The 16,737-nt window shown below is 36.2% G+C and overlaps 1 protein-coding gene across 1 annotated transcript in view; it reads left to right on the top strand.

Annotated features, from left to right (window-relative positions):
- LOC112049895 (klaroid protein) overlaps window positions 1-16,737 on the top strand; it is a 42,969-nt gene that overhangs the window by 7,443 nt on the left and 18,789 nt on the right. The window contains exons 3-4 of the mRNA XM_024087955.2: window positions 7,788-7,906; window positions 10,880-11,035. Coding sequence (XP_023943723.2) covers window positions 7,788-7,906; window positions 10,880-11,035 — 275 coding nt within the window. The remainder of the gene's footprint in view (window positions 1-7,787; window positions 7,907-10,879; window positions 11,036-16,737) is intronic.

Genomic DNA, 16,737 nt, shown 5'->3' with positions numbered 1-16,737 from the left:
ACCTGCGAAAAATTTAATAAGTGAAGAAAAAACAACGAATGGATTCACTTACGAAATGAGTTTTTTAAACTATTATCTCCCACGTTTACCTCATGTACTTATTATTCATCTTCACAGTAGTCGGAAATTATGTTACCGGGTAAAAGCATCTCCCTTAATATCCAAAATTGTAGACTTTGTACATTTAATTTTCAATTAAAATAAATCATTGAATATTGTACTAAACTATTTTATTTTCTCGCTATCGTAGTGAAAAACAGAGTGTAACACGTGGGGCTAAACCCATTATAAACTCGGTTACTATTTAGGCGGCCCTCGCCTTACGTCTCGGGCCCTAAAAATACCTCGTATAAAATGGGTCTTTTTAGCCCCTTGTATAACAATCTACTATTTTGTGTAATTGAATTGTGTAAAAAACGGGCAAACACTTCTAGTTTAGTAGAAGATATATACCAAATCTAAGCTCGTTTTCTTCAGAAAATGACAGACAATTTTGTTCGTGACAATGAGTGCGAAGGTCCTTCTATAATTGGTCTGAGTTGCAACCTGACTGTACGATATTGACTAAACTAAACCATAATGAACGAACCGTTGTCCAAATAAGCTTCGTAAGTACATTCAACTGTAAACCGGCGTCGTAATTGAATAACAATTATAATGCACCATAAATATCAATCACGTAGACCAGACGCCCACTCTTAATGGGCTCTTTCCTTTTCATCTCTCGACTCGAATTACATCAGCCCTTTGAACCGTTCGAGAAAGCATGGGTCACTTTCGACTTTGCCCTTAGAACTAGAATACTTGTAACTCAATGGCATAACGTATTTATTGTATTTTGTTTTATTTAAGCCGTTTTTGGTGATAAATTAAACAAAGTACATAATGTATTAATCATCTAGTGCTTTCAATATCTAATCTTTGACCCTTACACATAAGAATCGAGGGATACATAACTTACATAAATATTGAAAACAATTATTGAAAAAAAAAATACACCCAACTTCAAAAACATAAAACGTACCAACTAAACTAAAAAGCGAAAAATAACATCATATTACGTTCTACCTGCTGATCACTTTGAAGGCGGTGCTAAACCGGTGATGTATTCATTCAAGGCATGTAAGAATATCTTATAGATTAAGGTTTTACAGTGTTCTTTCATGTGGCTCTTTCAGAATCGACTTAAATGAATACAAAACCGGTTTAGCATAACAATAAAAAAATACGCTTATCTCAGCTACGCTTATTTCTCTTTCCATTTTAACGAATTTTTGCAGGTTAATTTTTCCTCGACTCAACATGGAGGACTAATACTTTGTTTTATAACTCTGCCTGCGCAGACAACTGATATTTTAGGTTCAACTTACTAACCGTGATCTATACATACATGTATCGTAAATATGTGTAGCGGACATCCTGTGCGTGGTCCCAGTTAAGTGCAAACTTCCACACAGCACTAGTCACAGCCCCACATAAACTAATAGTAATAATACTTACTATTGGTTACAACAGGAACAAATATGCTTATTACCAGTATCAGTATTACTTCGCGGTTACTTATTATCGACTATTGTAAGGCTTGTGTTCTACTAACACATTTAAGGTTGTTTATGTTGCAATACATTCTCTCTGCGTGATCGAATCAGAAATGAGGAGATACGCAGAAGAACCAAAGTCACCGACATAGTCATGTTTGGAAGTCCCTACAAAAGGCCTATGTCCTGCAGTGGACGTCCATCGGCTGATATGATGACGATGATGATGACATTTTCATTTTCTATGGTGAGACCATCTACTTTGTGGTAGTTTGTATATTATGCTCGATTGTTTTACTATCATTACTATGTTAATAAAATAATTATATATACATACTACAAAGATTTTAATAGTTAATTTTTGGTCAAAGACATCGTCCCTTTTTAAGTTTTCGCCTCTCGTCTTGTGATTATTAAAGCACAAATTAGTGAATAGGCCAGCTGGCTCTATACAGCAATAAGTAAGCATAGCTTCGAAAACATCGTTAAAATTCAAACTTTAAGGGTATCTAGCGAACGGTTGCCACAAAGCTCAGTGTCTGTCAACTAAACAATCAGACAATTGAAGCTATGGACCCATAATACCTGTTACTTTTCAAGGCTTACAATAGTAGAGTGAGCTTACATACATAAAGCTTTTAAAATGACGCAAGCCATCTTCTTTTCCCCTATTTTTGAAGACTCAAAAATCCGAGAAATTTATAAAATTGTCATTGTAATCCAACCTTTACAGGATAACATGTAAAGAACATAATTACAAGGAAAACATAATCAATCCAAATATAACTGAAAACGAACACCCGCGTCGGTTTATTTTTAAATTAGCCTCCGAACACATATGGGCATTATTATTTCTAACCAACTGTGGCTTAGTGGACGCGTATGTTAGTCTCCACAAAGTTCGTAGTGAATACCTAATTATCTGTGTGTACGATCTTATAATCTTGACCTAGTTTCGGTGTTTTATTTAGAAGAGGATTCGGCAACTCGAGGTAGGTACGTCTTATTATAACAATCGTCATGGTGATGAAAGAAAGGGCGTCTCAATCGATGAATGTTTCGTTTGCGAAGGGCGAGATGAGTAACCGGGCACACGAGGTCAGTTTCTTTTTAGATAAGTGATGCGTTCGTTTAGTCTTTAGTTGATAGCGGTCGTTGTTTATAAATAATGCTGATGTTTTGCATACCTACTAAGTACTAATAGCTGTGTTGCATGTGTCTAGGCTACTAGCGTTGTCCCGCGAAGTTTTATTTTGGATCGTCGTTTTGTAAACAATGTTCTGGTTCACACGCAAAATATTCTTTTTTTTTTATTCTTTACAAATTAGCCCTTGACTACAATCTCACCTGATGGTAAGTGATGATGCAATGTAAGATGGTAGCGTGCTAACTCGTTAGGAGAAAGATCAAAATCCTTTCGTTTTCTAGAAGACATCGTACCGGAACGCTAAATCGCTTGGCGGTACGCCTTTGCCGAAGCCTCCCACCAACCAGACCTAGACCAATTTAGAAAACAATATGCTTTAATTATTGTATTTTATCAGAGAATAAAATTGTGCATTTTTATGGAAAAGTTGATTGAACAAGTATGTAGTATGTTCTCTAAAATATTTCAACGTTGTACTGTGATAATGTAACTCTCCATTGGTCAAAGAATTTTTTAATCGGTCCAGTAGTTTCGGAGCCTATTCGTTACAAAAAGAAACTAAATATATTAGTGTAGATTTTCAGAGAGTAGATAGATTTTGAGATTTTTTTCGCATGACTCATTCTTAAAAAGTTTTATTTTTGTCTCTTTATCATATATGAAAGACGTTAAGAAAATCCCGTCACACGACCCCATAAGATTTATTTACCGATAAGGTTGACGCTATCTGCATTGTATTCAAATCTCTCGAGCAGATAGCACCTGATACGGAAGCGTACTTTGTACACTCGCGTACCATCCACCAGGTCACCGAACCAAGTTGCTACAACCTATTTTTTTTTTGCCTTTGTATTTTTTTGTAATCTTTCATTATCATCATTATCAACCCATATTCGGCTCACTGCTGAGCTCGAGTCTACTCTCAGAATGAGAGGGGTTAGGCCAATAGTCCACCACGCTGGCCCAATGCAGACTTCATACACGTAGAGAATTGAGAAAATTCTCTGGTATGCAGGTTTCCTCACGATGTTTTTCCTTTACCGTTTGAGATACGTGATAATTTGATTTCTTAAAATGCACACAACTGAAAAGTTGGAGGTGCATGCTCCGGACCGGATTCGAACCCACACCCTCCTGCAATCGGAGGCAGAGGTCATATCCACTGGGCTATCAAAGCTTTTTTCAATCATCTTTAACATTGTTAATACTAGCTGTACACCACATTCTGTTCATAAAATTATAGTAACAACTTTTAATAATCTCCTTATTGATACAAGTTAGGAGGGAGGGTAGTTTATCAAAAGTTGTTACTAACCAGATGTTTTTTTTTTTACTGTTGATTAATTAATAGTTATACAACTTAACAGCCACAATGTCCAACAAATAGCGTGGTACCCATCTCGTTCCGACGCTCAAAATTTTTCATTTCATGGTAACTCAGTAAGCTACCAGATTAAAGAATTTTCGTAAATAAAAAAGTTGATCGTCTCATCGAGATGAAGCTACTCACGAAAAATTAACTTGATAGTAATCAGTTGTACAAAATGATCTACGGATCCCTGACTATAACTACAATCGTTATCATGTCAAGCAAATAATAACTATCTCTACTAGAACTATCTTAATCTATTCATTTTAAAATACAAAATATGTAATTTTAACAAAATAGCTAAAAAATCCCTGAATTCAACCTGAACCTGATAAAAAGAATATTTAAATGACTTACTCGTATCATTGATTAATGCATTATTATACTTAGAAGGTAAAAAAATACATTACGTGTTTTTTTGTATCTATCTGCATTACTCACTAGGTTTTCAATTAACGTTTATGATAAGACACAATTAATTTTATATGTAAATAAATAATATATACATGTAAAATTTTCCATTATTATGTTATGTTACAAATCTAATATATAAAATTCTCGTGTCGCGGTGTTCGAACTTGAACTCCTCCGAAACGGCTCGACCGATTTTGATGAAATTTTTTGTGCATATTCAGTAGGTCTGAGAATCGGCCAACATCTATTTTTCAAACCCCTAAATCCTAGGATAGGGTAGTGGTAGGGTAGGGGTATGGTATAGGGATAGGGTAGGAGTAGGGTAGCGGTAGGGTAGGGGTAGGGTAAGGTAGTGGTAGGGTAGGTTTATGGTATAGGGATAGGGTAGGGGTAGGGTAGTGGTAGGGTAGTTGTAGGGTAGGGTAGGGTAGGGGTAGAGTAGAGGTAGGGTAGGGGTAGGGGTAGGAGTATGGTAGTGTAAGGTAGGGATAGGGAAGAAGTGCAAATAAATAAATTAATAAGTCAAAGCGAAGCTTGAGCGAGTCCGCTAGTATCATTATACTATTCCACTAGGTACAATAATTATGTCATTGATACTATTATACAGGGTGCTCGGGAGTAGTTAACCATAACATCAAGGTATTAACGAGACCACATATAGGAACCAAACTGCATAACTAATATTTTATTAACTACAAAAACATATGTTTTCATACAAAGTTATTCAAATAATACCGACTATCCATGTAACACACGCCTTTAGATAACTAAGTGACAACGTTGCATTTTAAAATTTAAATACGTCATTATTATAAGGATGCGTATAAGATCAATTTACACATTTTAAGATTTAATTTACAAAAGAAATGTTATTTATTCCGTTAAAATTTTCATTTTAGAACACCATGTTCCTTGAATATTTTGAATTAGTTTTTGTTAAAGAATATAACCCCTAGGGTTATGGTTAATATTCCCGAGCAGCCTGTATAATTTTTTGTTCTATCTAAAATTTTCATAAGAGCTGTAAGTTCATCCAATTTATTTACGTTTAACGGTTTTTAGTAATCCATTTATACTGTCTTCGTCTTATCGGTCTACCAATTAATTGAATTAGATCGCGGGGAATATAGAAGAATATCCTTGAAACTATTAGATGTCTAGAGTACTTCGAACACATTGCCAAAGAAGACGGAGATATTCTAGAAAAAATAGTTGTTACTGGCAAAGTGTAAGGAAATAGACCCGATCCGTTAGTCTAACCAGCATGCTAATTCACTAACTTTGACGCATATTAGTTGACGTATACGAAATTGAGGTTCTATGTAATGTACTGACTGACAACCAATCGCGGATATCATATAGTAGGTAGATGACATTTCTCAGTCACTCAGTGGATTTGATATTAGTTGTTTATTTTAATAGGTTGTTAATAAAGACCAAATTAGTGAATAGGCCAGCTGGTCAGCACTTCACTCGAGTTCACTGTCTACGGTGCTCTCCGCAAAGAGAGAGATACCGAGATGTCATAACATCCTAAGGATAACAGATCAGAGATAGAGGTGGTCACGACTCTCACACAAGAGGATTACGACACGCGGAGTGATGATTAGATGTTTGATCACATAGATACAAGTAGCTTTAGCTATTGCACACACATTTAGACTAAAAAATAATCATTCTAATATTATTAACACTAAATGTGTGAGTCAATGACTGATAACACTCGACTATTGCAAATACTTATAAGACCACGTAACGTACAATCAACGTGTTTTAAATCAATAAACTACTAAGTACTAATACTATCGTTTTCTCATAGGGCGTATGTATGGGGCCAGGCCCTCCCAGAAATAATCCCAGATACGCCAATGTCTGCATATTCCTGTACGTCCAAAATTCCTTAGTGCATATTGACGTAAGTCTTCGAACAATGATGACCTACCGATCCGAGACTTGATCGTCAAGTATGGGCCTCATAAGAAGGCTCACTCAGCGGGCGATGGAGTGAGCTGTGTAGTTTCTCTGCGGTATCAAATCAGAAATGAGGAGATCCGCAAAAGAACCATATTATAGTCATTAATATAGCTCAGTGAATCGCGAAGTTGAAGTGGCAACGGGCAGGCTACATAGCTCTAAGAGCCAATGAACGTTGGGGATCCCAAGGTACTGGACTGGCGACCCAAAACGGAGTGTTGGTCGACCCTCCACTAGGTGTACCAAGGACATCAAACTAGATGGCGTTACTTGATAAACATGTCAATTATAAAGTCCCATTCGCACGAGAGTTAAAAACGTGATACGTTAAAACCTAGCGTTGACGCTTTTAATAATATTCTTAATTTTAATTAATGGTCTATTTCCAACGCCTAAAATTGAAAATCCAACTTTGCGTCACTAAAAACGCTGTCGTGTGAACATATACTTGGGAATGCACTTGTTGTATTTGAACGCTTTTTTAACGTCCGTTAAAAGAACACTCGTGCGAATGAGGACTAAAGATAAATATATGGTCACCATACATCTGATATCACAAATCGTCGGAAGTTTGCGTTAGCGTACGATCGTAACAAGCAACGGTGCAAATATTGTATTACACTTCGTATACTTGATGTAGAAGTACGTATTATAGTATACAATATACAATCTATACTAATATTATAAAGCTGAAGAGTTTGTTTGTTTGTTTGATTGAACGCGCTAATCTCAGGAACTACTGGTCCGATTTGAAAAATTCTTTCAGTGTTAGATAGCCCATTTATCGAGGAAGGCTATAGGCTATATATTATATCCCCGGATTCCTAAGGGAACGGGAACCACGCGGGTGAAACCGCGCGGCGTCATATTAAATATACTTGGTATAGTTACGTAGTGTAAGAATTTTACGTAAACTTATAAATAGCTGTTACACTTACAGATGACATCATTGTGATGACTCAGCTGCATGTTTTTAGACACGCCTTTTTTCTTGACAATTAAAGCTATACGTAGTCTATTCTAAGTAATATGAAAAAAACTTTTATCCAACGATAAGTTAGCTCTTAACCGTGATCTCATCTGGCGATAAGTGACGACGCATGACGATATAAGCAACCCATGTTCGGTTCACTGTTGAACACGAGTTTCCTCTCAGAAATGAGAGGGGTTAGGCAAATAATCCACCACGCCGGCCCAATGCGAATTGGTAGACTTCACACACGCAGAGAATTGAGAAAATTCTCTGGTATGCAGGCTTTCTTCACCGCTTGACATACATTTTTTAGGCTGTATATTTATTATTTTAAATGTTTTTGTTATTAGTAACCCAGACATTTGTCCACAGAACGAGTTAAACACACAATATGAGCGGGTATCCACAAGCAACAGCTCCCAACGTTACAGTTCGCTGATCGACGTCTCACTCAGCCCCATACAGACGTCATACAATGTGTCGCGAGACAGGTGGGTTTGTAACTTAGCTTAGAGTATTATTCATTGTTCTACTCAGCCCATAAGCTATTAAAGCTATTGCCTAGGGCATCCCGTCTAGAGAGGCACCAGAGACGACTAAGGGTTCATTTACACAAGCAGCACGTTGCCAACGGCTAAAGCAACTGCTACCGAAGCATCTCGGCGGCAGTCCAGGGCAGTCGCCGATGGTTCGGCTGCTAAGGATACGTCATCGGCTGCCGCCGAAACGTCGGCGGTAGTCGCCGGTAGCTGTTGTCTCTGTCGTTGGCATCGTGCTGCTCGTGTAAATGAACCCTAAGAGAAAAAAACGAGCGCTCGAAATTTAAAGCAATTTCTAAATCCGAGCGTTTTAAATAGACGTTCTTGTTTTAGTTTACTTAAGGATTGGCGGGTTTGAGGGCAAGACTGCTTAGGGCAAATCCGGCACTGGTTCTACTAATCATTTTTTTTCTTTTCTTTACAAGTTAGCCAGTGACAATATTACAATTGACAGTTACGTGATGGTAAGTGATGATGCAATCTAAAATGGAAGCGGGCTAACTTGCTACGAGTAGGGTGAAAATCCAGACACCTTTCGGTTTCTACGCGACAGCGTACAGGAACGCTAAATCGCTTGGCGGTGTCAATGTCCAAAATCGAGAAAACTACAAGCAACTGATAGCATCAGTATAGCTCGCTGGTTGGAAATATTTGGTATAAATTAATTTTAGTTAGGCTTGATTTATAACTTATAACAATCAGATCGCATTAGTAGTCACTGGGACACTTTATGGGAGAATTGGTAGACGGAAAGGGTAACCTCCCATAAATACGTGTAGGCGTGGAAGTGCGAAAATGTTTACACAATTCAGAGACTTCGCAGTTTGTGCAAATGTGCAAAACGGGTCCACATTTTGTGTTCGCGGACCCTATGCGGAGGAAGTGTAGAATTATTAACATTACGACTAAGTAATGTCAGCTACTGACCATCCAATAAGTTCATGAGTTTGCAGCCCTAACGGTAGGAAATCCGAAAAAAACTGATCGTGTTTTGGTCGCTATGTGCATGACATCATTCTGATCACTCAGTTTCCAAACACAGGTTCAGTTTTATCGGATGTCCTGCCGTTAGCGCTGTAAACTCGTGAACTTATTGGATGTTCAGTGGCTGACATTACAAGCTCCTCAATGTATAGACAAGCAAGTAGCAGCCCGCAGCGGTTTAGCTCGCTCGCTGACGTCACTAAGCTCGAACACGCGTCACACAATGATGACGCGAGACAGGTGGTTCTTTAATTTTAGGTAGCCTTGGTTCTACTTAACATTAGCCGGGGATTATTTGTATTTTGAATTTAAAAAAATATATTTATTTAGATTAAAACGTCAGTTGCAGACTGATCCGATGTCATCCTCACTGTTTTCCTGTAACGTGGGTCTTCGTTTATAATATTGATTTATAACACATAGATAGTGTGTACTAGATAGTGTGGATTCGCAAGCCGTTTCATGTGCCCCGAAATGGGAGCCCTTGACGCATCGCTACGCTACGATAAGTACGCTTCTGTGCGTGTCGACAAGAGTAATTAGCTTAGCTCTTACACTCGATAGTCACATAAGTGGCTTACGTTTGGAGTGAAAAAGTGTTAGGTGTTGCGGGTCCACGTTTTTTGCAAGAGTCATCTAGAGTCCTTTTCATGAAAGAAGTCCTGCCACTAAAAACCTGAACTAAAATTGACAGCGTGTTACTCAAATGACAATAAGACCGCCATTACCATATGACTAAGACATTACTGCCGCGTCTGAGGGACTTCTTTTATGAAAAGGACTTTACATGACATTTTATAGTTTTACCTACATAATTTACCTAATTAATTGACATTGTACAATTCTCGTTTATTTTTTAAATTATGCCAATAGGTGTCAAAAAAACCTTTTGTGTAAAAACTTAACTATACAATATACAAGCCAATGACCTATTTAAGATATGGCGTGTATCGATGTATTATTTATACGTATGAAGTAAAGGTTGAGAATATTTTATATTCAACTAAACCAAATATTCATAGTGCCGGGGCATGGAATGTTCGACAAATGTTTCCATAAGAACACCTTGAACGAGCAAGTATGCACGTCAACAATATGTACGAGTACGTAGTACGTACATCGGTTTTATATTGAAACACTAAGTGGGGTACTTTTGGCAGACGCCCAAATTTTGTTGCACTAGGCTCTTTTAAATCGCATTTTCTTTAGAGAATTTATTGTAATAGTGAAGTATAGAGAAAGAAAATCAAGAGGTATGACCAACGTACCAATTAGCATTGGTAAGACAATGTAAGTCTTTACCCCTATGACTGAGATTTTCATTCCTTTAATATGTTACTAATTATAAAAATCAATACCCACTACTGATTTTGGCAACTGTGTTTAAAGTATTACTATAGCTTGCAACTTCGTTGATAACAATCCCGATGTTCCGCGCGGGCCGGGGGGCGTGTAGCGATGAATGGAAAACCCACGACTGGTGCACGTCACTTCTCCGCACGCACGATTTCACACCCGCGAAGTCTTGAGCGGTACGCTTTTTACATCCAATCGATAGGGGGGGCACACTTGCACTTGAAATTTTATAACTCAAGAACGGGCTCACCTATCAAAACCTTAATTAAAGGCTTTGTTTGGACTATTTAGTAGTTGGTTTATGTGGAGTTTGCACAAAATCGATCGAGCGGTTATTCATTTATCACATTTTTTGTAACAAATTAATCAATAAATGGCGGATCATTTTGTTAATGGGGTTTTGCTGTCAAATTGAATTTTTTTTTCAACAAACCCCTAAACCTGGGTTGGTTTCACGTTTCCCAAAACCCCTAGGGTCCGCTAGTAACTAAAAAATTGAAGGTGCGGGACTTGGTTCGAACCTAAGAATTAAAGGCAGAGGTTTTCACGGCTCTCAAAAGCTTACAATGCTTTATTATCCGGCAGGTCGACCCGTTTCAGCAGCCCAGCGCACAGCGCATGTTCGACGGACAGCTCGTTCGCCGAGCAAGCTCTAGCGGACGCGAGCGTGCTGCTCGATCGCGAGCCGAACGTCGAGCATCTGCCCTACCGACTGTACAAGATGGCGGGGGAGTATTGGAAGTAAGTACTTATTAACTTACTAGCGGATGCTCGCGACTTCGTCTTCCTTTAGACCTCTTTAATCCAGCGCTTACAGTAGTATCACTGTAACAATGGAGTAACTTCTCCCGTTTTCCCAACATTTCCCTTCACTGCTCTGCTCCTATTGATCGTAGCGTGATGAAAAGTATATTATAACTTGCCCAGGAGTATGAAGAATAATAATTGTACCAAGTTTCGTTAAAATCCGTCGAGTACTTTTTGTTTCTATAACGTACTTACAGACAGATAGACAAAAATTTTACTGATTGCATTTTTGGCTTCGTTATCGATCACTAATCACCGCCTGATAGTTATTATGGACATATATTTCATGTACAGAATTGACCTCTCTACAGATTTATACTTATATTAAAGTATAGATTTGTTTAGGAACGAAGTTCTTTTATGCAGCTTACAATAGAGTGAGTGAAAATTTGACGGCCTACGTGGCGCAGTGGTAAGCGCGGTGGAATAGGGTAGGTGACTCATATCAAATTTAATTTAAACAATATTAATTTCGCATAGCACATGGAATAAGGGTCGGAAATATATCGATATTATTTTATAAAAGTCAAGGATTGATTGATGATTTTAAATTAAGTTTTATAAGAAATACAACTTAATTTAAAGATCATGTAATGTTCAAATTTTCTAAATGTCAAAAACGCTGTCGTTCGTTTTGTGACGTCACAATGTTACTTGATGTACTACACGTCCAAGTAATTGTTAAACGATAATGAACTATTTAAGACCATTTAAAAAAAGTGTAGCTTAACTATTACAAAACGGAGGTTCTGGGATCGATCCCCGACTGGGCCGATTGAGGTTTTCTTAATTGGTCGCGGTCTGGCTGGTGGAAAGCTTCGGCCGTGGCTAGTTACCACCCTACCGGCAATGACGTTAAGCGATTTAATGTTCCGGTGTGATGTCGTGTAGAAACAGTAAAGGGTGTGGATTTTCATCCTACTCCTAACAAGTTAGCCCGCTCCATCTTAGACTGCATCATCACTTATCATCAGGTGAGATTGTGGTCAAGGGCTAACTTGTAAAGAATAAAAAAAAATAACTTATCTAATGGGAGGTCCAGAATTGCCTAGAGAATCTTGTTACTAAAAGGTACAGAAGGAATATATATTATGTACTTTCTGAAGGTGACATGCTAATAACAATAACTTATGTTAATAACAGAAGAATAAGAAAAACTACTATTAAATTATACTACTACAAAAACAAAAAACATTACCAAATAAAAAGTAAAAACTTGTAAAACATTATACGCCGGTCGCAGCAGATGCCAAAATGACCACCTGCCATATGTTTTGTATATTTGTACGTTGTTAGTACTAAGTTATTTGTATGCTTACCGTTACGGTTGGCCTTGACAAATATATGGCATCGACAGATGCATACGATCTGTTTTTTGTGCCATCACATCAAGATTCTCTTCCTGAACCTAATTATTATAATGCAGGTGAAGTGTGGAAGCCATGGAACCTTATTAAAACCTTTTTCTTGTTATGGAAAGAATTATAGTTATCTAGCGCGGTTTCACCCGCGTATTTCCCGTTCCTATGGGAAAACGGGGATGAAATATAGCCTGTGACACTCACAAGTAATGTGTTTTTCTTTTGGTGAAAGAAATTTCAAAAATCGGTTCAGTACATCCAGAGATTAAAAATACAATACCATAAACTTTAACTCTTTACAAGATCAGTATAATTTTTTAGTATACATGACAGAATTGTTCCCCTTTAAAATTTTTTTAAAGTTGATTCGCTATAACCTTTTTATGGTAATGCATTATTTGCGAAGGTCTTTCTATAAACATAATAATATTTATCCTCATATAAGGATACTAGCTGACGCCGCGCGGTTTCACCTGCGTGGTTCTCGTTCCCGTACGAGTACGGGGATAATATATAGCCTATAGCCTTCCTCGATAAGTGGGATATCTAACACTAAAAGAATTTTTCAAATCGGACCAGTAGTTGCTGAGATTAGCGCGTTCAATCAAACAAACAAACAAACTGTTCAGCTTTATATATTAGTATAGATATAGATTAGTATAGATTCATCGCTAGTTTTTATTTTTGAACAAATTTGCCCTTGACATCATTTGTTTTGAATATTTTGAATAGATTAATTATAGTTTGAAAACAACTTAGAAATAAAATATTAATATTTTTTTATCTTGGAATCTTTTCTTTATTTCTTTTATCTTTGTTTTAGTTAGCACGTAAACGGTTAAATATAAACGTTGCAGAAATTTTATTTACAAAGGTGGGTATTGGGTAAACGAAAAGTGATTCAACGTCATAGTTATTTGTCAGTTGTTAAGTTTAACTGTCCGAAAAATGGCGTATTTTGAAAAGTGAAAATGTTTTAATAGATTATTTTAATGTAGAACGAGTGAATTGAGTAATTTTGACTTTTAATATTTAAGTAGGTTTAAGTTTAGTGGTAAATTGATAACGAGAAGTGACGTAATATTTAAATAGTTTTAATTTTAGTCGTAAACATGGATAACGTGGTGAAAACAATTGACATCGAGACTATAGAAGGTGCCTACGTGTTGAGGTTTGTAAGTTAAGATAGTAAAAGTATATTAGGAAACTTCTTTATCCATAATATTATCTATAGTAATATTATAAAGAGATGAAGTTTGTAAGGTTGTAGACTATAATATACTGAACTGATTTTGAAAATTCTTTTCCTCTTACCAGAAATCCACGTTATTTGTAAGTGTTATAAGCTATATTTTATCTCCGCAATCTCACGGGTACGAGAACTACGCGGGTAAACCGCTGAGCGTCGGCTTTTGTTGACAAATTCACTAGCCCGTTTCACGTGGAATCCTTTGAACGTATCAGTATGTAGACGTCTCGCTGTTTCACACGCGTAGTTCTAGAGGGAATACCGGGATAAATACAGCCTATGCCAAATAACGTGGCTCTCTATCAGTGGCGTAGCCTGCCTTCGAGGGGCCCTGTATAAAAAAATTTTTGGGGGGCCCAATGAATGGTAAAGATACTTGCTTAAAAAAACATACATACAGCCGAACGTAAAACCTCCTCCTTTTTGGAAAAAAAAGAAATATGATAGTGAAATAACTTAAGTTTGGGGCGTATACGCTTAACCCGGGAAAAAACTTACTTTTTTCGACTTCTGAAGTGACCACCACTGCCGGGAATCACAAAATTAAGTGATATTGTTGATTACATTTATCTAAGTAATTTTTTCTTTGACACGTACAGTGCAGGTGTACAGTCAGGAATGACTAAGGTCGCTTAGCATTTCCTTAAGAAATTGCAGCAATTCTGCCAATATTACTATGTGGTCTACAAAATCTAAGTGTTAAATGTATTCGGTATATGTTGACACTCCGACATTTCCTGTCCAAAACCTTGAACACATCTTCGAGAGCACAGTAAAGATCGTACAAACATTTCAACACTTGTATATAGCGCCAATCGACCTCGCATCGGTGCAATGAATTAAAGGCCTTGGTTTCGATAAAGTCAAAAACTTTTTCGTAGTCCAAAGACGCTAAGCAGAGAGGAATATTGTATCCCTGGGTTTCTTGTAAAATCTGTCTTAGTATCCTTTTTGAAACCCAGCTTGTTCTGGAGGTTGAAAATAGTCGAATCTTCGGGAGAGGCGATTGGTAATTACCCATTTTCTGAAAATCTTTTAAAAAAATATTTAGCAATTTAAGCTAAATGAACAAGCTATACAGTTTATAAGGTAAATAATAAGGATTTTTTACATACACCAAATCAAGTAAAAACGGATTAAAAAAATTCAAATATTTTTTATAATTTCAAATCGCCGAAATTTTTTTTTATCTCTACTTTTTCTACTAGTTTATATAATAAAACATCTTTTTATTAGTTAAAAGGCTATTAAACGAATAAAATAAAAAAAATGTTTACAAGTTCTTAATTCTGTTAAAAAGAACTAGAAAAAAAATGTTACGGGGGGCCCCATACAGCTCTGCCGCCCCGGGCCCCCGAAGGGCTTAGTCCACCACTGTCTAATTGTTCTAAACTTACCTACTAATCCAATTAATTTTCATTAATAGGGATGATGACAGTTTTTTTAAATTGTATATAAATTAAGAGTATGCTAATAGTAAAGTAATTTTGTAAAAATAACAGGGTATCTGCGATCATTACTTTTGGAGCTACAGGGATTTAAAGGGTCAGTTTTGCGGCGCTGCCGCGGATTCCTGAAAAACGCCCCATACAAAATGGCACGAACTAATGACGTCGTAGGTAATGTAATGATCGTTAGATTTGTATGTAATATCTTTGTTATTTGTGCGTTTATGTTTATAGTTCATATATTAAAAAATGTCACATTTAATGTAAGGAAGCTAAATCTGTATGAATTTTCATCTAATTACGACAAAAGATTTCAAAAGATTTTGAAATTTTATAATCTCATTTATATTGCAAATATCCAGACAATCTTTGCTTTTTATGTATTAATTAGTTAACATTGACCCTATTTACCCGAATGTTTCATAAAAATCAATATATTCAAACCTAGTCATCATCCCCATTTAAGACCAACTTAATTATAATTATTATTAGGTGTGAATGACTAGAGATTTATTCCATCATTTTCAATTTGTTGGTAAACAGTACACATCGAGTAAGGCTGTATGTAGTATAGGAATCGGACCCAAATCAACTTCCTCATACTGAGTAAAAACTTGTAACGATCCAAAGGTCGGGCTTAAGGCACGGCACATTACTATGTACAACTAATACACTAGGGCAGTGTGATTAAACGCCGTTCTATATTTGCTTTCGTGCAAATGTCACGTGGTACTTTAGCGTTGGTTTAGTTTAGTCACAACTTAGGTTATTACAATAGAAAGTTACCAACAGAGATCGCCTTGCATTGATTATTTCGATTACGTATTCAAAAGTTGATATACTGATAATAACTTGTGTTATATTAGGTGTTCATAGTGTTGTGAAAAAAATTACATTGTGTTATTTAAGTGATGGAAATTTTAACAGATAGTAATTAATAATAATGAAAACTCGTTGATAATTTATGTTTAGTTTAGTCACAACTTAGGTTATTACAATAGAAAGTTACCAACAGAGATCGCCTTGCATTGATTATTTCGATTACGTATTCAAAAGTTGATATACTGATAATAACTTGTGTTATGTTAGGTGTTCATAGTGTTGTGAAAAAAATTACATTGTGTTATTTAAGTGATGGAAATTTTAACAGATAGTAATTAATAATAATGAAAAATCGGTGCTAATTTATAATTACTTAAAGTTAAATATATCTTTATTTTGAGTTATTGTAAAAAAGTCATTACAAAACATCGTAAATGACAAAGAAGACAAAAATCTTCTAAGTCTGATAAATAAGAAAATCAGTAATAAAAATATCAGATATTCAAAATTAGCAAACATTTTAATAAATATATTATTAACACTTATGATGTTCCAAAGTTAGTTTTATAATAGTAATTATATCCAAATTATGGTCACTATCAATAGTCATAGAACATATCCTATACAAGTACAATGATATACCTAGTATAAAAAATAAATAATAACAAAAAGCTACAAAAACTGTGATATTTTGACAACATCAAGCTATGAACGTCTTGGGTGTTTGCACAACTTTTCCGGTTTCAAACTGTGCAA

The sequence above is a fragment of the Bicyclus anynana genome, chromosome 11, assembly GCF_947172395.1.
Source record: "Bicyclus anynana chromosome 11, ilBicAnyn1.1, whole genome shotgun sequence".
Classification (NCBI taxonomy): domain Eukaryota; kingdom Metazoa; phylum Arthropoda; class Insecta; order Lepidoptera; family Nymphalidae; genus Bicyclus; species Bicyclus anynana.
The sequence above is the reverse complement of the archived record's forward strand: the minus strand, read 5'-3'. Positions and strand labels throughout refer to the sequence as shown.